At 56.6% G+C, this 22,700-nt stretch overlaps 1 protein-coding gene across 16 annotated transcripts in view; it reads left to right on the plus strand.

Moving 5' to 3' along the window:
• CUX1 (cut like homeobox 1) overlaps positions 1-22,700 on the plus strand; it is a 315,007-nt gene that overhangs the window by 227,206 nt on the left and 65,101 nt on the right. For 9 of the 16 annotated variants that reach the window (XM_079121804.1, XM_079121794.1, XM_079121799.1 and 6 more), the window contains exons 10-13: positions 6,291-6,395; positions 11,979-12,167; positions 19,135-19,193; positions 22,346-22,394. In XM_079121804.1, coding sequence (XP_078977930.1) covers positions 6,291-6,395; positions 11,979-12,167; positions 19,135-19,193; positions 22,346-22,394 — 402 coding nt within the window. The remainder of the gene's footprint in view (positions 1-6,290; positions 6,396-11,978; positions 12,168-19,134; positions 19,194-22,345; positions 22,395-22,700) is intronic. The other 7 variants (XM_079121805.1, XM_079121808.1, XM_079121795.1 and 4 more) reach the window with 1 other exon arrangement.

Genomic DNA, 22,700 nt, shown 5'->3' on the forward strand with positions numbered 1-22,700 from the left:
TTCCCCATCGCGCGGTTGTTTGCACCGCTCAGCTTTCCTCCCCGAGATCCCCTAAGGCCAGCCTGGGCACGGCCCCCTTGGGCTGGCTCTCGGGTAAGCCCTGGTCTGCTCGGCAGATAGCCAGGTGAGGGTCGCATACACTGTCGGAACTGACCCTCCGCAGTCCTGGGGGCAGTTGGTTGCCCTTGTCAAAGTGGCTCCTGATCTTTGGGGACGTCAGGCAGGCCCGTTGAGACCGGTGCCAACTCCAGAGTGACGCTTGCTGCACTCTAACTTGGATTTCCTGGCCGTGTGGCTCCAACAGGCTTCTTAACCTCGTGAACGCCTTAAAATAGAAAAAGACAGGGAAATAAAAGGTAAGATGAACCTTGAAGACATTTTTCTAAGGAAAATAAGCCTCCACGAGAAGACCCCGCTGCGTGATCCGCCAGGCGCGGGTCTAGAGGGGACGCCGGAGTACAGCTGCGTGGGCAGGGCGGGGCAGGGGAGATGGGTTGCTGACTAGGTGGAGTGGCCGTTTTGCAGGATGGGAAAGCTCTGGAAATGGGCTCCTCACCAAGGTGAGCGTAGCTGACACTACTGCACTGTCCATGCAGGTTGTTGTGATGGTGAACTTCACGCTGCACCTTTCTCGGTTGGGAGGACAGGAGGGTGCGTGGTAGCTGCAACTCCGCCCGCCCTACCCGATTGTTCTGAGGAGGGTTCTGCAGGTCCATGCGGGCCCAGGCTGGCAGGGGAGCCTCCCCAGTGGCCCAGCCTGGTTAATAGCCTCCCGAAACTGCACTGCTCAAAACAGTTTCTAGAACACAGAGGGTGCTCTCAGCTCGTCAGTGGCCATTAGTCCATGCCTGGCAAAGTCCATTCTGGACTAGAAACCACACTAAAGAAAGCAGCTCCCTGGAACAGTCTGGCTGCACTCCACAGCCAGGACTGGGGCGACCCTAACACCAAAGACACGAGAGGCTTGGGGTCACTCCTTGTCTTTGGAGATCAGAACAAGGGGCAGCACAGCACACGTGAGGGACTGGGTTTGATCCTCAGCACTACAAAATAAATAAAGGTTGGGTCCATCTACAACCAAAAAGATTTTTAAATTAAAAATAATAAAAAGGTGGCACGAGAAATAACTTCAGGAACCTGGGTACCAAAAGATGAGAAAGGGGCTGCTGGTAGCCCTGTGGTCTGCCCCTGCAGCTCGCCCAGCCAGACAGGCGCAGGGACAGGACTTTCCTGCAGTGCCCCAGAGGACTCTCTGGGGAGGAAGCACCCCAGCTGGCTCTCCAGGGAGTCCGAGGGATTGAGCAAGGTGACCTGATGGTCTCTGCTGGTGCTGAGGTCTGGGATTTTTCAAGAACGGATTTTTCACTTGTATAAGAAGATGTCCATGAGCGAGGGTGCAAGGCCTGGAAAGTTGAAGGGTAACGTGGGGCAGGAAGCGGAGGCTGAGCTGACCTCAGCCTTAAGAGAAGAGTTCCCTGGTGGCAGGCATGAGCATGGCACCCCTGGCAGCTGGAGGTGTGGGCCAGGGAGTGGGCTGCTGGGAGGGTCGGCAGGTTGGAGGGGGGGCTCCTCTTGCCAGTAGCAGAGTCACGGGCAGGATCCAGGGTCCAGTGTGTGTTCCGGAGGGCTCTATCAGACTGAGCCCTGGAGAGGGAATGGGAGCAGGAAGACTGGAAGCCAGGGGCACTGTCGTCAGCTGTGGTAACAGGTCAGAGAAGCCACAGCGCCCAAGAGGAGGCAGTCCCCACAGAGACAACGGCTGGCCCCGAGCAGAGCTGCGCAGAGCCACACGCCAGTGCTGGTTCCATGCACATCTGGACCAGCTGCCTCCCATCGGGAACCCCCAGGAGGAGCAATTTACTAGTTCATTGGCATATAACGTTATTTTTGCACAGGGTTTATAGCCAAGATGTTCTGCTGAGACCTGAAGCTCTGTTTTATTGCTAAGGTGCTTCGTTTCCATCACGGAGAAGTGGAAGCGCAGGCAGCAACTGTTGTTACGAGGGTCTCCTTGGCACCTGTGTGTCTAACATCGAGGCACTTGTGTTAATACTCCCGTCTTAATTGGTGATGGTAAAGGTTCAGAACCTCGGAGGCCTCATGGTAAATAAGGAGTGCAGGTGAGACCCACCAGGGGCTGCCCTGTACTGGGTGCGGCTGCTGTGCCCCTCCAGCCAGCAGCCCTGATTCCAGCTGTGAGAAGCCTGGGCAGCAGGAGGAGGAAGCCATTAAGCCAGCTGTCCTGGCCCTGTTGACCTGTCTGGGTTCATGGTTCGAGACTGCCTAGTGGAAGACCCTCCAGGTTGAGGTTAGGGTTGGAAACCTCAGCGGAACCTCAGCAAGCAGAAGGAGCCGGGCGGACAGGAAAAGGAACTCGCATCACCTGGCATCCCGTAGCCAGGTTTTCGTGTTCTGATGGGAGAGGACGCCTGGCGTAGGGTCAGAACACTGGCATTTCCCACCTGCCTGGCTCAGCAAATCCCGCAGCCCCCAGGCCTGGGCTTCCCTGTCCATGGGGTGGGGAAGCACTTCATTCGTTCGTTCGTTGGTTGGACAGGTCTCTGTTGGGGCTGTCGCGCCAGCCCCTCCTGGTGCTGAGGACATGCTGCCTCCCAGGCCCTCAAGGGCCCTTTCCACGGGGCCGGCCACGTGCGTGATGGTGCTGCCTCAGGCCTCCTGGGAGCCTTGGCATCCCCATCGGGAATGGGCTCCCAGCCCGGGTCAGACCCACACCTAGAGGACCTGTGTGGCAGGCAGAGGCAGGAAGTCGGCTCTCTGGTGCTCCTGAAATGTGCCCCAGCCTGTGACATGGTGTGTGCACGCCTGGTCGCTCTTGTCCCCGCCTCAGCGTCCAGCATGTCCCCCGCAGCACCATTGGCTCTGAACTGGGTGTGGCTGCCTGTGCAGTGGCCGCCTGGACATGTCCCAGGGTTTGTCCTCTCCAGGCTGTGGCAGGCTTCCCACCTCTGCTGGCAGCGTCTCTGACGGGACTCCAGCAGTCTGGACGCTGAGGAGGGACACAGCTCCTCATCAGCTTGCAGGGCTGCTGTGTGCCTTGGGGTCTTGCTCCTCTCGGGTCCCCCCAAGCCTGTGTTCTGAGGGCCACAGAGGCAGAGTATGAGAGAAAAATCCTAGGGCCACCGCCACACCAAATAAAACCAGGAATCAAAGCTGGGGGTGGAGGCTGCCTGAGCGGGGAGGGTCCTCGGCTCAGCCTGGGCTCTGGGGGCCTGGGGGAGAAGGCACTTCTGGGGGGCTCCTCGCCACAGCACTGTTCCTCTGGTCTGTGGTCCACTCCACACCAGGCCAAGACTGGCCCTGCCAGCCCTGCCCGCTCATCCTCGCCCTTCAGGCTGCAGCCACCGGGGCCTGCCCCAGCTTCTGATCGGATACTGGCTGCAGCCTCCCAGATCTCATCTCACCTGTGCTCCCAGGAGCGCACAAGGGGTCAGTGAGAGTCAGGGGCTTTCCAGGGACCTGTTTAGGTGGCACATGGGCCCACAATACAGGCTGCCCGGCCCTGAATCACCCAGTGACCAGCGTGACGCCAGCCAGGGAGCAGAAGCTCTCCTTGCCTATTGGGCTGGCAGCGTCTGTGGTGGGAATCGTCACTCCGTTGGCTGGCCTGAGTCTCATAGGAATGGTCATGGCCAGCCCTTCCTACCTTCCAGGTGAACTGCTGAGGTGGACAGGACAGGGGTGTAACCTGCAGACCCACTTACAGCCTCCAGTAACGTCCACAGAAGCGTGGACGCTGGGGCAGCCCACGCACTGGCCTTACCGTTCGCTGGGCATCACCACAGTGTGGTGGGTGTGGCTGGCCCTCAGCTCCTGGGCCCCACTGGCCCTCCATGCCCATGGCTGTTCTTTGTCATGATGGTCAGGGCTGCCTCCACAGGCAGCACCATCCCGCTCACCCTCCTGCCCACCTCTGCTCCCCACACTCCTGGGAAGGTGGAAGGTCAGCAGGAGATGCCTCCCAGAGACCACGGGGCTGGCAGGGTGGTTCTCAGTCAGGACGAGGGCTGCCGTCAGCCTGCCTTACAGGAGCACGGCATGTCCCTGTGGCTCTGGGCAGCCACCCTCCATGTCTAGGGTGGGATTGGGAATCACCCTGCGACTTCAGCAGGAAGACAGGTGGCGCCATGTCTGTGGTGACCATTTATGCCTCAGCTCCAGCACGAACTAAACCCAGCCGCCCCAGCTGCGTGCCGGCCCCTTTCCCTGTCCCCTGCTCCCTCCTCCACCCGCGATTGCTTTTGATTCTTCTGCCGTGGGTCTCTTTAGCCACATGACCCACGTCAACTCCTCAGTGACAGCGGCTCTGCGGTTGGGTGGACACACTCGGGGTGTAAATCCCAAATAAACGAAAAAATCACACTGAACTAACCAATTCAAGCCAGAGAGGCCATGACTGGGAAGGGACAGGCCGGAGCCACCAGACGTGAACGTGGGGACTGGATGCAGGGCAGTCTGGGGATTGGTCAGCGGCTGGTCAGGTCTTTTACTCTGTGAACTGTGGCCTTCACAGAGGTCATCCCTGTTCCTGGTGACACCTCCTGACCCCGCCCCCCCAGACCTTCAGACCCACCTGAGAGCCAGCACCCCACATCAGGCTGGTGAGGTCAGCTGGTTGGCCACCACCAGTACTGCCTCCTGTGGGTGCAGGAATAGTTTTCCCAGTCAGGACGAGATGTGTCAAAACACACCTTTACCTGGCAGAGTCGCGGGATTTTGTGCCCAAGGGCTTAGATGATGAGCAAGGGAAGATACTTTCAGGCGTGTGTCACACCGATCAGGAGAACTTGGAAATAAACTGAGGGAAACCTTTTACATTTAAAGAGGAAATTAAAAGCCCTAATGTCTAGCAGTTGGCATGACCCTCGCTGTCCTCGCCACGCCAGTCACATGGCCACCTTTTCCTGGGACTAGATTCCATCTGCAGCAGAGACTCTGGGAGGACATGTTGGGCATCCGCAGGCGGCCAGGCACCTCATGGACTGGGTTCAGGGGTTTCCAAGAGCCCCCCACACAGCAGGGCAGCTGCCCTCAGGAAGTCCTGGTTTGTCTGCGTGCGGGTGGTTAGATTTAAGGCTGCCGCGGTCCGGGCACTTAGGCGGCCAGATCCTTCTTCGTCCAGGTAGGGTGGCCTGCGAGGACCAGGGCAGGACAGCTTCTTGTTTCTCTGTGCGTCCTCGCCTAGTAGTTAGTACACACGCTGTCTTGCCACCGCGTATGGAGACCCGCAGGAGAGCCCTGCTTGGCTGGGCTTTCCTCCTCGGTCCCTTCTGTTGGTGGAACGTCACTCAGAGTGTTTGAGGAAGCGTCATTTCACCCTCAGTCCCCGCGCCCGCTGTCATGGTCTACCGTTTCCCACCTTGGGGTTTCATCTCCACCCGCTTTGTGAAGCTGGGCAAGCCAGCTGACCGGCTGCCTCGGCACAAGCTCCGTGCGAGGGTCCGTGGCAGGTCTCCGCTGGCCTCTGAGGAGGCACCATGTTCCCACTGTACAGATGGGTAGGTGAGGCCCAGAGCTCCCGCTCCCGTGGCCCCTCGGTGGCAGGCACCGCCATGACGTCCTCACCACGTAGCGGGAAGGCGGGTTTGCAGCAGCGGTGGCTTTCTTGTCTGGGGTCATAGGCAGATGATGGAGGTCCACACCTTTCTCCTGCCTCCCCCTGTGCTGTCCCTGGCTGCCCACCCTCCGCTGGCCCCAGGCTGAAAACCCAGCATCGATTTTCAACCGCGATGCCTGGTGAAGGGAAAGAGGCCTGAGAAAAACCTGGCCCTCACAAAAGACGTGGCCTTTACACCAGTTCGGGGGTGAACAGGCTGCCGGAGGAAAACAGCCGTAACACTCTGCCTGTTTTAGGGAGAGAATGGCCAAAGTGTCTTTAATTCACTGTTTACCCGTGAGAATTACTCCCAGGAGTAATCCTGCAATAAAATCTTCTCGGTCTATGAGAATAGAAAGAAATTGAATCAGAAGACTCTATTTCCACTGGTATTTATTCAGTCTGGGAAATTCAGTGGGCCGGAGCATTAGTATCAGCAGGGGATTCCTTGCTCCTAGCGTTAAATTACTGTCATAATCGCTCAATTATTTCTTCCTTGTACTGTTTAAAATAAAAATCCATCACATTCTATGTTTTTTTCCAAGCATTTATTAGGTTGAGTGTTTAGGAAAATCAATTATAGTCAGTCAGGCATGAATTGATGAATGTTCTCGTAATAATTGTCAGTTGTTAACCGAGTGTACTTTCCCTCTTCGCCCCTTTTCATTTCCTTCAGAGGGCAGAGGTGGCTCAGAGAGAGGCGGAGACCTTAAGGGAGCAGCTCTCGTCAGCCAACCACTCGCTCCAGCTGGCCTCCCAGATCCAGAAGGCGCCGGATGTGGTGGGTAGCTGGGCCCTGCGAGCGCCCTGGGCATCTGCGCCCTGGCCCTGGGGCTTTTTCTTCCTTGGAGTTTTAATGCCTCTTTTGGAATAACACTGCAGCCGGGGCTGCTTGTTAGGCGGGAACACTTTCACCAACTTGGGCCTGGAACCCAGTGTAGTCAAAGGAGGAGCCTTGGAGGGTGCACAGCTGCCCCATGGCCGGCCTGCTGTCTCCCTGTGCTGAGAGCTCCCCAGCTGAGCCTGGCTGGCTGCTGGGGGTGGTGGGCGATGCACAGGGGAGCCTGCCCAGCATTCCACAGGACAGTCAAGAGTTTGTCCTTCAGGGGCGTCCTTCCTGGGGACAGAAAGTCCACGTGATCCAGAGACCCTAGGAGGTCGTAGAACAGCAGCCTGCCCTGAGTTTGTGTGACACCTGTGATCTCACTCGCCAGAGCGAGACTTGAGTCTCCGTCCTTTCGCCTCTGACTTTTCTAAAGTTGACAGATACACACGGCTCCCCCAGCGTGATCGAGGTAATTTTAAGCATCCCATTCCAAGACTCCTTCAACTCAGCGCAGCGTGGTGGCTGAGCCCTGGCGTTGGAGCCCCAGATCACATCCAGCTCTGTGTTCATCAGCTGGGAAAGCGGCTTGTCTTCCTGAGTCTGTTTCTCTGTCTGTAAAGAGTGGTCTCCTGAGGTTCAAGTCATTGTGAGTCAGCCCGGCATGCTAATGGACCTCTGTACCCCTGAGCGGTCTCCCTTCCTGTGGCTGCTGCCGTCCTCCCCAACACCATGGTCGTGACACTGAGCCCCACCCCTGGTTCGCCTACAAACCACAGCTCCTCGGGTGTACAGTAAGGATGAAGAGGTCGCAGCGAAGGTTCCCTCGCTCCGATGGCTACAGAGAGCCCCTGGCAGTCGGAGGACTCCTTCGATTTAACAAAGACTCACGGCGCCCTTGCTGCTCTCTGGCGTGGCTGGACACTGGGGAGCAACGAGGAACGGGACCCGGCTATTCACAGAGAGCTCAGTCTCAGGAAAAGGCACTGCTGCGAGAAGCTCATCACATCAGCCCCTGTTCCACCTGTGAAGCAGGGTGTTGCTGCTTCTTTACACAGATGAGGAGATGAAGCCCCATGAATGTCAACAGCTGGCCCCGGAGCACAGTGGCCGAGCCAGGACTCAGTTGGTACCTCAGACACCTAAGACTGGAGCTTTTAACTGATCACCAGGGCTGAACTGAGAGCCAACTGCCGGTATTAGGACTCCTCCTAAGAACAGAGTTTAGCTGGGCTGGGGTGTTTGTTTACTCGGGCTGGGGACTTTAGTCAGACTCACTGGTCGAGTGTTTGCCTAGTATACACAAGGCCCTGCTTTTGACTGATCCCCAGCACTGAAAAGGCAAAAAAAGAGCAAGAATAGATTTTAGTTTTCTTTCTTCAAGTTGACATTAAATGCAGCATAACTGAAGTGTTTTAGGTTATAGAGAAAGCATTCCATTTAAGGGGCCAACACACCCTTCATACTTAAGGTCTTGGTACTTTAAACTTAAACGTCCCCTGCACTGTTCACCCGAGGTCAGATGCACCGGGTGCAGCGCCAGGGCTGAGGCAGAAGGAAGCCCTTGTTGCTGGGGCCAGTAGCTTTTCCAGCATCTGTGGTCGTCCTTGGTGTTGTGGCGGAAGCTGTCCATCCTAACGTGTCTCACGGCTCCTGAGCTAAATGTTTTGATTAAAAAGAACTCTGGCACCGTCCTGGACTGCAGCAACCAAAACATTTCAGAAGGAAATGAATGTTCTCACAGGTAGAGCACGTTGCAGGTCCGGGGTGCGCACACTTCATCACGGGCTCCTGCCGTGTTCCTGGCACCGGCTCAGCCTTCCAGGAGCGGCTGCTGGCCTCCCCTGGCTCCAAGTCCCATGTAGGCTGGGAGCTGCGGCTCCAGCCAACACAGAAACCGGGCCAGCGGGAAAATGGTCTATTGGGCTTGGCTGGCAGAAGTTAGCCGCTAAGCAGAAGAGCCCATAGATCTGGCGAGGCCAGAATGGACTTGATGGGCATCTCAGCAGAACACAGTCCTAGGAGGTCACTTGGCGAGCAGAGCTTACCTGGGTGTTTCATTTCTGCCTCTTGACATCACAGTCAGTAGAGGGAAGTTGTGTATTGTCATTTTACAGGTAAAGGAACCGAGGTTCAGAGGAGCTTAACTTTCCCAACACCGCAGGCCTAGGAAACAATCAAACCTGTGTGGCACAGAGGTGCACATCTGTAATTCCAGCCAGGTGGGAGGCTGAGGCAGGAGGATCACAAATTCAAAGCCAGCCTCAGCAACTTGGCAAGGCCCCGTCTCAACATAAAATACCTTAAAAGGGTTGGGGACATACTCAGTGGCAGAGCCCTTGCCTGCGTGAAGCCCTGGGTTCCATCCCCAGCACTGCTAAAAAATAAAAGACGCAGCCTGGAGCGCAGACCTCAGTCCTTCCTGCTCCGGGCACTCTCCCTACTCCACCTTCCATTCCATCATGGGCTCTAAGCAAGGCGGGGTCCGCGGAGGGCCCTGTGGAGGATTTGCAGACACACAGGAGTGCCAAGCTCTGGACACCGCCCACGGCCCCCTTTTGGAACCTCAGCAAGCATCCTGTTAGAGGGCCACGCTCCATCAGTTCACCCACTCCAGTGCCCACTCTCAAGACGCGTGAGGAAGAGAAGCCAAGCTGCCTCCCGCGGCCTCTCCTCCCGGTGAGGGAACAAGACTGAAAGGGCAGCCCAGCTCCAGCCGGCTACCTCCCACCCGGACCTGGCCCACCGTCTGCTCACCATCCACCTCCCCTCACCCAGAATCTGCCCTCAGGTCTCAGCATCACCATCAAGGTGGCCACGGAACACCGGGTGATGGCTGACTCGGGCCAGGCACAGCATTCTGGTCTCAGCATGGGTGCTTGGGCGGGGGTGGGCCCAGAGGGACACGCTGACAGCACCGCGCCAGGACCGTAAGGTGCTGGCTCTCCCTCTAAGCGCGCCCGCCACCGCGGCCCTTCCAGCACAGGAGCTGTTAGACTGAGCCAGGTGTCCTCACATGTCCTCTCACACGCCTGAGTCCCCAGCGCCCTGTGGGCTTGTGCCATGCCCAGTGGGTCCTGGAAGCCAAGAGCCACTGGGATTTCCATGCTGGGCAGACATAAGGGCCGTCCCCCCAGTGCCTTGACCACAGAGGCCTCTTGTCATTTTCTGCCCGTTCCCTGAGCCAGGGTCCTGGCCCTGAACCCCATCGGGATCATGAGGGAAACCTGGGCCCTGCCCCGGGCCCTGAGTTGCAGACTCCAGGTGAGCCCCAGGACCTTGCCTGGGTGCCGTGTGACCCCCGTGCAGCTGGTGGTCCTCGCCCTCTTCAGAGCCACGCAGGCAGCATATCTCAGGTCATGAGCATAGTAGCATGATTCCTGCCACCTGGCCTCCGCCCCTTCCTCTCCACTCACTCTGCCACCTGCATGTCCACCCTAGGCAGTGCTAGTGTCCTCCCCAGCTCAGCCCACAGCCAGGCCACACTTCTCCCTGCACCGCAGCCCTGGGTGGTCCCTGGATCCCTCTCTGTCTCTTCCTTCTCCTTCTGTCCTCAGGATGGGACCACCAGGAGCACCCCAGCAGCTGGAGCCTGGGAGCGGGTCTGGGCCGCAGGGTGAGGCGCTTTTCCTGCCACACCCCGAGGTCTCACTGCCTGGGCCGGTGGAGGCAGCGGTGCTCTCTTGCTGTTCCAGACGAGGAATTTGTGACTTGGGCTCCTGAGAATCCGCTGGCGTGCCTAAAGCCCTATGGCCAGGCCAGATGGGCCCCAGAGTTCAGTGGGTGGCCCTCAGGACTGCCTACTCCCAGGTCCCCACCCTGGCCCAGGGCCAGCACCAAGAGCTGCTGTGTTTCAGGCAGTTGTTTGAACCACTGTCCCTGAGACAGTAGCTTGACCTTGCCCATGGTGAAGCCCAGCTCCCTTCCAGCTGGCTCTGCAGACTGCATAGGAAGCCGTGGTGGTGGCCGGCCTCCCCAAGCGGAAGGCTAAAGGAGTGGTCTGTCTGCACCTGCCGGTGGGCCCGTGTCCCTGCCATCGTGACCCTCCCTGCTCTAGAGCTGCTCAGAGGCCAGGCAGGCCGGTGGCACCCAGAGTGGTCTTTCCAAGCTCTGGGGTAAAGAGCTCTTTTGTTTTTAAATTCCATTCTGTTACAGGCTGAGCGTTTGATAAGAGACAGTAAAAATGTCATTAAAATGTCAGTTGACTCCTAAGTTTCCAGTGCCGGCTCCCCACTTCTGTGCTGGCCTCACTGTACCTGGCTCGTTGGTGACTTGGCAGCGACCCACAGGCACGTGCCACAATGGATGGTCAGGACAGGCTACGCCACATAAGTAAGCCAGTGGGAGAGGCTAGGGGCCCGACCACGTGACCCTCAGCCAGCGCTCAGGGCAGTGATGGCGTCCAGCAAGGTGGAGACAATGGCGCTGCTCCTGGGCGCTAAACAGTGGAGGCCAAACTGCCCAGGAGAGAGGTGTGGAGAGATGTTCCTGGTGACTGGCTGGTCCCAGATGTGCCTGGCATCCAGGGCCAGGGCTGCCACCCTCGCCACCCTTCTCTGCCCGGCACAGGCAAGATCGAGGCTTGAAGCTGCGCTCATCAAGCAGTGGGCCCTGGCCAGGAAGGTGGCACTCCATGCTGCACCCTTGGCGGCTCTCAGAGACCCCAGAGCCCTGTGCCCTGTCCCCGTTGGCCATGCCCGGAAGGACATCTGCCCGTGAAAAGCCCCAATCGTTCAGAAGCTGAGGTGGCTTTTAAACCTGATAAGCACTGCTCAAGTCATGGAAACAGGAGTACACGTGTGACTGCTTAACATACCTTCTCCTCTGTCGGGATATTTTTCATGCTGAGCATTTGGGAGGGAAAGGCAATAAACAGTTGTTTCTAAGCAGAGGGGCCCAAGTGAGCTGCTCCCGCCTCTCGGCTCTCTGGAACATGAACTCTAAGGATCAGATTGGTCAAACCAAGATCTCTGCTTGTGGGTGATTCAATTATGAATCCAAGTCGTGGAGTAGAAGACGTGCGTGCTGTAGCAACACCCAGGCCCCTGTCCAAGCCACCTGCTGACGTTCCCCAGGCGGGAGCGCTCTGCCCCCGCAGCTCCTCCGGATCTCAGCTCCCAGCTCCCGGTCAGTGAGGCTTTCCCAGACTGTTTGTTAAAGCCTCGGCCTCCCCCAGCTCTGGCTGCCCTGCCCTCCTTGTTTTGAGGCGCACATTGCTGCCTGGACACTTTCTACCCCACCCATCCCCAGTGGACTGAGCCCCATGGAGACAGGGACTTTTCACACCTGGTACTTGGTGTGTGCTTGGAAAGTGTCCAGTGAAGGAATCCAGGTGGCAGCTAACTGTGTAGATGTGGCATTGGGGGTGGAGGGTCGGGTACAAGCAGATCACTCGCGAGCCAAGGCCAGCAGCGGTGTCTTGCACTGGGTCCACCATGCACGCCCTGAGGTCTGTGCGGTCAAGGCTTCCACTGCCGGCACAGGTACCCCAGCACCTGCCCCGAAGCCAGCGCAGTTTTGTCATCTCTTTCTTCTCCGCAGGAGCAGGCGATAGAGGTGCTGACCCGCTCCAGCCTGGAAGTTGAGTTGGCCGCCAAAGAGAGGGAGATCGCCCAGCTGGTGGAGGACGTGCAGAGGCTCCAAGCCAGCCTCACCAAGCTGCGCGAGAACTCCGCCAGCCAGATCTCCCAGCTCGAGCAGCAGCTGAGCGCCAAGAACAGCACGCTCAAGGTGAGGACCCCGCGGGGGTGCTGAGGGCAGGGTCCAGAAGGCCCAGCGGCCCAGCCTACCCTGCCTGGCACCAACTACAAGCATGGCTGCCCTGAACCCCACTGCTGGCTCTGCATGGACAGTGTCCCTCTCGATGGGTCACTCCCTACATATGGAGCCAGTATCCTGGTACTTGGTAGAAACACCGCCTGCTAGCATGTGCCCACGTGGAACTGAGAGCATGGTCACGGTCAGAGGCCGTCTGTAGACATGCTGTGTCCAGCTCTCCTGGCCTCCAGCCTTCTCCCAGCAAGAAGCCAGCACACTCAAGTTCTGGTTTTTCCTGTGCCTGAATCAAAAATGAAAGCACAGTGGTCTGCAGAGGTCCTGTCTGACCCTCATCGGGGGGAATACTCCTTTGCCACTCGGACCTGTGGTACAGCCCAGAAGCCTCAGCTCAGAGAGTTGCACACTGTCTCCCTCCTCCCAGATGGACTCACTGGGCAGCCTAGCAGAAGCTACCTTCTAGGGCTTTCTCTTTAATATATATCCCAAATGCAGAACCCAGAACCTTTTTCATGCATTAAATAATAGTAATGCTACTACAAAGTATTCCCAGTCTGCTAAGTCAAGTGTAAGCTAAAGACAGTTCTGGAACCATAGAATGCTTGGAGGTCACAGCCAGGAGAGACCCCTGGGCGGCATCTTCCTTGGCAGACAAGTAGGCAGGACTGACCAGATCCGGGGACCCAGCTGCAGGCTGGAGGGTCCCCATCCAGTCTGTTCCCGCCCTGCCCTTTCTTTCCTCACTGAGTGCATGCATGACTGACTGTGACTTCAGTTCACAGTCTACCAAAGGAGTTGGATTGAAGTTAGTTGTAAAACTTTAATGAAGCCAGGATGGTGGTGCACACCTAAGTCCCAGCCACCCAGGGCTGCGGCGGGAGGATCCCATGAGCCCAGCAGCGTGCGGGTCAGCCAAGGCTACATGGAGAGACCCTGTCTTGAAATTTTTAAAAAGGGAGTGAGGGAGAAAAAAAAGACTTTTTCTTACATAAAGTAATTCTAGAATGGTGTTAGGCCCTTTTTTTTTTTTAATGGAGATTTGCTTCTTGACATATGACCAGGTTTGACCCAGAGCTAAGTTTACAGCTAGACTGTCACTGGCGCCAGGGGCACCTGCCGCTTGCCCTTGCTGGTTTCTTCTTGGCCTCTTTGGGGCAGAATTCATCCACTTTCTGAGAAACTGCCAGGTGCCCAGCTCCCTCTGAAAAGGCCCCGCAGACTTGGGAGACGGCGGAACTGGTCACACCTTTCATTAACGTGGCGGCTATTTCTCCGGTGCTTCTTCCTCACCAGCTTGCCCGAAGAGTACCAAGATTCGCTTTTTTATTTCTAGATTAAATCTAATTTTCTCATGTTAGAGCCATTTCTGACCCTCCTGGTGGCATTATTATTAGATAATGTGCCTCTCTCCCCTTTGTCACAGTTACAGTGCACCGCTCAGATACCTCCCGCACACGGCGGCGACATGACACAGAGACTGTAGACCTTCCATTTTTCATTATGGAGCAATTTCTTCTAAATCAGTTAAGGTTTTAATGTTCGCCTTCACAAAAAATGAAACGCAGTTTCACAAATGAATGTTCTTTATCCGTATCTTGGGGGAATTCTTTAATACTGTGCAGTTAATGAAACAATTCGGCAATACTTCTTCCAAAAACTATCGCTCCCTCCTCTTTGTCTGATCTAATAATCAAAACATATCCTCTAATAACGAGTCTGCTCTGATTTTAATTATCTTAACCCCTCGTCGCCAGGAGTAAAGATTTCTCGGAGAGCAAACCCAACACAGGTCTTCCCTCCCCGCCCCTAGGGGTAAGGGTAATTGAATGGGCCACCTTCTCAGGACTCTGGGTGTTTTCTAACGTGTGCGACTTAGAGTCCGCAGGCGGAGCTAAGCAGGGATAATGGTTATTAGGAAATATCACCTTGGCGACCCAACACTCTTGTCCTGAGGAGCTCTAACCCCGCAGAGGCAGGGCCGAGAATGACTGAGCGTGTTGGGACTCTGCTTAACCAGCACGGGGCATTTCCTGGCTGCTCTCTCTCCCACCGCCCTCTTTCCTCTCCCTCCTCTCCTTCTTTGGCTGTTTTCCAGCGTTGGGCAGCTCTAGGACACACAGTGGGGCTGCACCTGGGGGCTATTTGGCAAAGGGCGCTGTGCCTCCCTACTCCACTCAGCCCTTTGGAGTTGCAGGTGGCTTCACCATGAACGTTTGATGGTAGGTCCCCCATCTTTGAGACAGAAGCCCGTGTTTTTGTGTCAGTCACTAGGGGCGAGGGCATCTTCCACGGGTAGATTTCCTGGGTGTTTTCCACCAGTGCACCCTGGAGGTGCCACCTGCAGTTGAATGCTCTGGGGGACTAATCTGTTGGTTTGCACACTGAACCTGTCCATCTTTGTCCCACCAAGATGCCTTCTGTCGCCCTGGACAGGTGAGCGGTTGTTCTGGAGGGTGATCGTTTACCAGTCTCCCTGGCCAGGACTCTGCTCTCAGTTCAGAGCACATCTCTCTCCACGTCTCCCGGCGCATCCTCTAACCTTTAAATAGATGTGGAAGCAGGCTTTGAAGTGGGAGACGTTTCTTCTTGCCTGATCTGACAAGTGCTCAAGCACGCTGCCATTCGCAGAGGATAAATCTGCGTTCGTAATTAATGAAATAACCCAACCGCCGTGATAAGGCTGCTATTTTTGATAACTCTCAGTTCCATGGTTTTCTGTTGGAACATTCTAATACACAGGCAGTATAATTAGACAGTCACCTACATTAGGCTCACTGTGGCAGAGAAAATAATGCCACCAATAGCTTCAATTTAAAATGGGTATTTATAAGAAAGGCCAGCTGAAAGAATGCCAGTCTCCCCCAAGGAGAAACCACATTTTCTAAAGATGCTTTAGAGATCATGTCTTCCCGCTGGGGAGGTGGGCAAGTGTGTTGGCATCATCTGAGGGTCTTTTTCCAAACGGCACATGCTCCCACCTACGCCCCCCACCTCCTCAGGTTCTGGTGGGTCCCATTGAGCCACTGTGGGAGTCTGCTGTGTCCCTCAGGTGCTGGGACAGGTGGGCTCATGGCTCATGCCTGCAGAGGCCACCCTTGGGGTGCACAGCTTCCTCACCAGAGGTGTGGACCTGGCACCTGACACTTTGGACACTTAGCCTGCGAACAAGCAGGCAGACAGTCATTGCCCAAGGAGGCTAGGCCCAGCGTCCAGCCTGTGGCTGTGGAGCGGGGCTTAGCCCCAGTGTGACACTGCAGCCTGCAGCCACCGTGAGCCAGCAGCTAAATAAGAAGAGGAGCCTCTCCTCCAGAATGGCACGTCCAGGTCTGACGTCAAACATCCAGGGTCTCTGAGAGCCAGGGCACGTGGCTCCACTTGCACTGTCCCAGCCGAATCTCAAAGGCACGTAGCAGATCTGAGGAAAGGAAGCCGGCTGACCTGCCTGGCTAGGTGGCACAGCCCTGACCACTCCGGGAGGCAATCCCATGCCGTCTCAGAATCGACTGGAAGAAGCCATAGCAGACCCTGTGACGTCCCTGTGAACCAGTTGGCATTACTGCGGTGCCTGGGGAGCCCATGGGTGTGGAGTCCGTGGTGGGCCTTGGCGTGGGCCCTGCCTCCCTGAGTGCAGTGACCTGACCCCGTATAGCCCAGCTTAGCAGCGCACTTCCCAACCATGACGAGAGCGGCTCCTAGGTGGCCTGGTGTGGACCAGGCCCCTCCTGGTCTGTGAGCCACTGGGTCCCATCTGCCCAGTGCCTTGGTCAGACATGGGTCACAGCTCCTGGAAGGCAGAGCGACCCTTGAGTGTCTGCAGTGCAGAGGTCCCTCCTCCACCACACTTCTCTGGCCCTGTGGCACCGTCCACTCCAGCTTCAGCCCTCCAGCATCACCCTCACTGTGCCCACCATCTGGCGACGGCAGGGCAGCTCTCCTTTCCTCTTCCATCTGAGCAACCTCCAAGGCATGCAGAGCATCTGCCCCTGTGTTCAGAAGGCTCCAGAAAGCCTGGGATTCACTCATTGTGCAGGCACCAGGCTGACCACAGGCTCCTCCCCCAGGCCCAGCCTCAGCAGATCCCGGTTGTATGTAACTGCTGCCTCTCCCCAGCAGCCATGGAGACCAGTTCTCCCAAGGGGAGGGTCTCCCTTCAGTTTGAAAGGAGGTGCAGAGAGGCAGTGGCCCCAGAGAGGGGGTCCAGGCACAGCTGGGACTCCTGAGCCAGCCCACTGAGAGCCGAGCTCTGCTCCTGTGTTGTGGACACCACCCCACCCACAGTGGCCAGGGGATGTGGCCTCTCTGTCCTTCTTACACTGACCTGATGGGCCACAGGTCCTTTTGCCAGTAGCCCCCGGCATCCAGAACTGTATTTTCTGACTTGAGTGAGATAGAAGTCTTTATAGATTGCATGCCTAATTTGCTGCGTGCCACAATATGTGGCATTTTAAATTAAGTTGCTCGTGACTTGTGTCTTAGCTGGGACTTTGGCACAGACAGTCTTAGCAGCTGAGGAGGCAGCCGAGCCCTCCTGTGTTCCTGGAACCAGGGATAGACTCAGCTGCGGTGTGGCAGGGTCACAGGGGGCAGCACGTCCTCTGCACGGCCTCACCGCCGTCCTTCGGAAACACCTGTCAGTTCTGCCTCTCCCCATGTTGAGTCCCCAGCAGGCTAAGATCGTCACCCAAGCCCACATCCACTTCTCTGGATCCAGCCCCCGTGTGTTCATAGATAGGCACAGTGATCCTGGCCTTGCAGGTGTAAGTGGGAAATGCACCTGGCAGATGTCACAACTCAGCACTGTGGGACACTGGGCTGTCAGTGTCCCCCCTTGAGATCGTGGGACTGTCTGGGAGCTGCAGCTCACTGCCACTGCCCAGTATCACAAGAAAGTGTCATACTGCAAGTCACTCACCAGGAAGAGAGCCAAGTTCAGAACAAGGCACTTCCTGCTCCACACTGCCATCGAAACATTGCTAGACACACCATTTTAAGTCAGGGAACATAACAGTCCCCAGATTCTGCTTCTGTGACCCTGGCTATGCGCTGCCTCTGCTGCCGGTTGGCACTTAGTGGCCAGAGCTGCTGCTGGGCCGTGCACTCACTCTTCTTGCCTGAGTCTGCCGCAGCCTCCTGTCCCGCCAGACCTATAGAAGTGCACTTGTGGCCCACCCCTGCCACCTCCAGGCTGGTCCTTGCCAAGGAGACCACAGTGCAGCCAGGTTGAAGGTGTTCTGCAGGCCAGGCAACCTTCCCCTGGCTTCTGTCCAGCTTGTTTGCCCAAGACAAGAAATGTCATCGGAGGTTGGAAAAGAGGAATCTGCCCCAGGTAGACAGTAGAGATGTCAGTGGATGCCGTTCAGCTCTCAACCAAGACCGTCTGGAATGTGCATATTCCAGTCCTAACTTTTTGATGGGAGCCAGTCACAGGTCTTCAGAGGAGACCTGCAACCACACCCTACTGTGATATAGTTGCCAGCGGTAACAGTCCCAGCGTGAGGCCCAGAGATGTCCACATCTGCACCAGCTCTCAGCTTTGAGGTACTTGCCATTATTCCCGATTTTTATGAGAGGTTCATGAACACCCAGCTTGTCCCAGGTGGGCAGTGGCTGCAGCCGCGGCCTCCATGGTTGGTGCCCCTCTGCCTCCCTTCCTCCCGCTCTCTACTGCATGTTTTGCATCCCAGCCACACAGGATGATCTCTGCGAGGGAGGGCTGCCTCGTCATTGCTTCCTGCTCTTCGACTATAGGGAAGAGAATGAAAAATCACTTCTTTCTGAACACCTTCTGAGAATCTTCTGTGGGAAAATGAGTGTGTGCTACCCCCCATTTGATTATGACTGAGAAAACCATTATATATAAAGTGGGCAAGAAATCTTAAAAGGGCACTAGGCAGAGCAATTTTATGCAATGGAAAATAAATGTGCAAGAGATTGTTGGTGGTAGCAGTGAGAGATGGGCTCAGTGACGTGGCATTCGGAGCGCCCACATCCTCAGAATGACAGCTCTCTGCAGGTTCGGGTGAGCATGGAAGCCAACGGGCCAGACGGCCTTCCCAGAATCCGCGAGGTCCCGAGTTGGCTTCAGGCTGTGGTCTGAGTTAGGGAGAACCTAATGGAACACCTAGACTCCTTGCAGACAGAAGGTGCTGGCACCTCAGGACATGGGGTTCATTGCCCTTGACCTTGGAAACACATTGACTCGCAGGTCCTGCCTGGGTTCTGGCGGCGCTTGCTGAGCTGTCCCAGGGGCTCCCTGTGGAGGAGGCCAAAAGCAAACTCGTCCAGAAATGCCTTCAGAGGGAAGCACCCTCGACTGACTACCCTAGACCAACAGCTCTTCCCAGCAAGAAAGCCTGGCAGGGCTGTGGGCACACCATTACACTTAGCAATGTGCTGTCCCTCCCCACGGGGGCTGTGGGGACCCTGGCAGGCAAAGCCCTCCCCACAGGACTCAGGTCTGCTCTCAGGGAAGCCTGCGACCACCCAGGAAACGGGCCTCCACTCCCCAAACCCCAACATCCGGGACTCTAGGCTGCAAATGCTCCTTTCCCAATGCCCGCGTGGTATCGACACTCGGCAGCAAAGAGCTGTCTCTCCTTTTAGCGGGGTCCCACCAAAGGTGTTGACAGTCGCTGTGCGTATCAGCCAGCAGAACATGCTCGTGAACACACCCTGCTTTCCAGATGCTGGGCGCATCCCTGCCTCAGTTTGCTATTCCCTGATTCCGTTTTCCACTTCAGTGGAGGTTTCTCCTGTCACTCTCAGTTTTACGTTAAAGCCATGGTACCCACGCGGTGGGCCTCTGTGCGTGCAGGGTTGCTTCCCCACTCGGGACGGCGGAATGTTTTAGGGCGCGTCCTCGCTGAAGGCAGTCTACCTACCTGGAGATGTGGGCGCTAATAAAATCCCTCTCTGTTTTCAGCAACTGGAAGAAAAGCTCAAAGGCCAGGCTGACTACGAGGAGGTGAAGAAAGAGCTGAAGTAAGTGTGGAAATGCCCACAGCCCTGCCCAGCTGGGCTCGCTGGTCGCTCGCTAGCAGAACGCGCAGCATCGGGCAGCGTGGCTCCGTGCTCTTGGTCTCCAGAGCTGCCTCTGCAGCGTCCCAGGTCCAGCACTGTGGGTGTTTGCACTGGGACCACTCCTAGAATTCTGTGGACTTCTTATAAGACTTGGTGTGTGTGAAGTGTTCAGCAGGCTCACGTTTGGGGAAATACCAACTCTGTAGATATTGTAAAACAGGAGTTTGTTTCTCAGGTGTAAATTCCCCAAGCAGGCAGAGCAGAGGAGGGGGTCCTTTTCTACTCAGAAGTGCACATGGCCTCCCACCACCAGGGCCTCCCGGGCTCAGGACCTCCTTTTCCCAGACTCCCTTCCCCTCTGGGAGGCTGCAGCTGGGAGTTGGTCATCCTCCGGGGCTGATACCCACCCTAAGCTTAGTTCCCTCCTCAGGCCAGCTCCCTCCTGGCCCCTGGAGCCTACAGCCCCCAGTGCCCATAGTTCCCTTGACCTTCCACCTGGCCCAGCGACACCCTTGGCCGCCCCGCCATTCTCCGCTCACGCAGCAGTGCAGGGAGGGCGCCGTGGCGAGCCCACAGGCCTGGGTGGGTGTCTGTGTCTCACCGAGGTGCGTGGCCAGCCCGGTGCTGCTCCAGGGCTCCTTGGTCCCGGCCTCTGCCCCCAGCCACACCCTGATGGGCCTCTGCACAGGCGCCCTAGTCCTGTGCCTCATAGACCACACTAGTCGCGTGCCCAGAACTCTTCCTCCTCCTCTTGGGCTCCACTTCCCAGGTGTCCAGGTGGCCCCTCTACCTGGGCCCTGCCCCCTCCTTGCTGCCCGCTCCTGTGGTTCCGCCAACCACTCTCAGTTTCCCACTAAGGCAAGCCCACCCCCGCTGGCCTGGTGTTCTCTACCAATGCCATTCCCTCAGCCCCTTGACCTTCTCTCAGTCTTACCCTCCTCCAGCCTTCCTGGTAAGAGGACTCTGTTTCCTTGGTCCCTGTCCCCTGCACACTATCTCCCTGGGTGGGCCCCTAAGCCCCTCTCTGGTTCCAGCCCCAGCAGTACTGCACTGCCCCCACCCCGTTTCCAGCTCAGGGATGTATTTTGACCTGGCTGACATAACTTGCCTCCCTCCCTCCCCGAGTCTTCCCTTCCTTCCTCTTTTCCCACCCTTAAAGAGAGAGAGAAGAAGAAAAGAAATTGGACCTTCTAGTTTTGAGCCAGTGGTTTAATGGCCTTGGCCAGCCCACCCTCTCGCCCTGGGATTTGCCCCCCTGCCCCCGGGACCCAGGCTCTGCTCTGCCTGCGTCATGTGCCTGTCCGTTCCCACCAGCCCATCCCCGTGCCTGCACTACGGCCTCCACGACCACATCCATGCCTGGAAGCTCCTCTCGGATGAGCTTTCTGCTGAAATGCGTTCCTGGCCTCCCTCTTCCCGGTGAACCAGGAGCCCTCAGACACAAGCCCAAGTCCCCTTCCTTTCCCGTCCCCTCCCCACCTCCCACTGCCTCCACGGTCTGTGCCTTCTCTCCTGGGTCTACCCACTGGAGTGGCCTGTAAAACGTCCTACTCTTTCAAGGTCCATCTCCAGCCCAGTGAGGTCCCTCCTGCCAAGGACACCCTGCCTCTTGCCTGCATATCCCCTGGGGCGCAGGTCAGGTCTCAGAAAATGCTGACTTTCCACAGTACCAGCATGTGAGAGGCCACTGGTACATACTTGCTGGATAAGTGTCGAGATGCTTGTGTATTCAGTACAGGTTGGGTAGCCTTTATTTCAATGCTGGAAACCAGAGTATTCTGGATTTTGAATTTTGAAATATTTGCATATACATAATGAGATATCTTGGGCATAGGACCTGAGTCTAAATGTGAAATTCACTTATATCTCATATGCACCTTCTTCACTTAGCCCAAAAGGTAATTTTATGCAACATTTTTTATGATTTTTGTGCATGAAATTGTTTCAGTGTGGAATTTTCCACTCATGGCGCTCAGAGGTTCTGGTTTTCAGACCTAGGATGCTTGACCTGTACAAACTCAGGACGTGGTCAGCCTTTCATCACCTGATCCTCAGGAGATGTCACACAAGGGGCAGGAGCGTGGTCACGAATGCTGTGAAGCCCTCTACGTGTGACCCAAGGGTCCAGTAGCACAGGATAAAGTCTCCTGGCCCATGCGGCCCAGCTCCTCCTCCTCATGTGTTAGTTTCCTGATGAAGACCCCTGGGGAAGCGCAGGGGAATAGAGGCAGATTCCTACCTGAACCAGCAGCCATGGCCAAGGGTGGCCTCCAGCTCTGGGCCCTGGGCCCTGATGGCAGATGTTCACTTTCTGGTGTCTGGATGATGCTCGCATGGGGCTTCAGGAAGGCTGAACTCACGGCTGCAGGAGCGCCGGAGGGTGCTGCTGGCTCTGACTCTGCCCTGCCACCAGCACACCCCCAAACAGCCTGGGACCCCACAGTCTCCCTTCCCTTTTCTTTCCTGCTACTGGCAAAAAGAAGGGGGCAGGAGAAACAGTGGTGGGGACTAGACCTCACTCAGCTCCAGCTATTGCCATCAGGAACCCTGAGTGATTGGGCCCAGCAGGGTCAGGGCTGCCAGGACACTGGAGCAAAAGCCTCCCCTCGCCACGCCCCTTCCTCTGGTCTCCTTCCCAGACCTGTGGCTGCAGAGAGGGTGCTCACTGGCCTTTGAACCATCTGGCATGGGTTGCTGCTCTTGGTTCCCTGGTCTCCGGTGGCTGCCTAGCAAGCACGTGGGCAGTGGCCAGTGGGTCGTGAGTGCCCCTCTCTCTGGCTTCCTTGGGAGAACTTTCTTTCCCTTTAAGCTTCACAAATACATTCCACTCACAGCAACGTGATGTCTGTATTAAACTTTAAAATCATACTCAGAACAGACCTGGTGTGATTCCATATGGAATGATTTACATGCTGGGCAAAAACTTTTGCTAGCCAACTGCTAGTTGAATACTAGTTATTCTAGAGACATTATCAGATTAAATCCCTGCCAGGGACGCTGTTCAAGCTGTCAGTTCCTCGTTCCTGGAGAGCAGGAGATGGTAGTGCTGATGCCCACCAGCGTGGCGAATCAAAGGTCTGAGTTGAAAACAGCGTCTTGTCTTGCTCTTTCAGCATCCTGAAGTCCATGGAGTTCACGCCGGCGGAGGGAGCTGGGACGCAGGTAGGCTGTCTCCACTCGTTCTCAGGGTCAGTATGCGCACTGCCCGTGGCGGCCTCCTCCCTCCACCGCATGAGGCCCCACACACCCCCAGGAGTGGTCCTTCAAGCCACTGAGCAGATGATCTTTAATTAAAAGGAGGCAAAAAGAGCAAGTTAGGACTTTCCAAAACGCTGCCTGCGATCTCACTGGAGCAAGAAGCCACCCGGCCACCTGGGGTTCAGTGGTGGAGCACACGCTGAGGCTGAGGTTCGGGCCCCATCCCAGCATCCACATGCCTCAAGTAGGTCAGCTCGGGCACAGTCCCTG

This window comes from Sciurus vulgaris (genome assembly GCF_902686455.1).
Source record: "Sciurus vulgaris genome assembly, chromosome: 18".
NCBI classification, from domain to species: domain Eukaryota; kingdom Metazoa; phylum Chordata; class Mammalia; order Rodentia; family Sciuridae; genus Sciurus; species Sciurus vulgaris.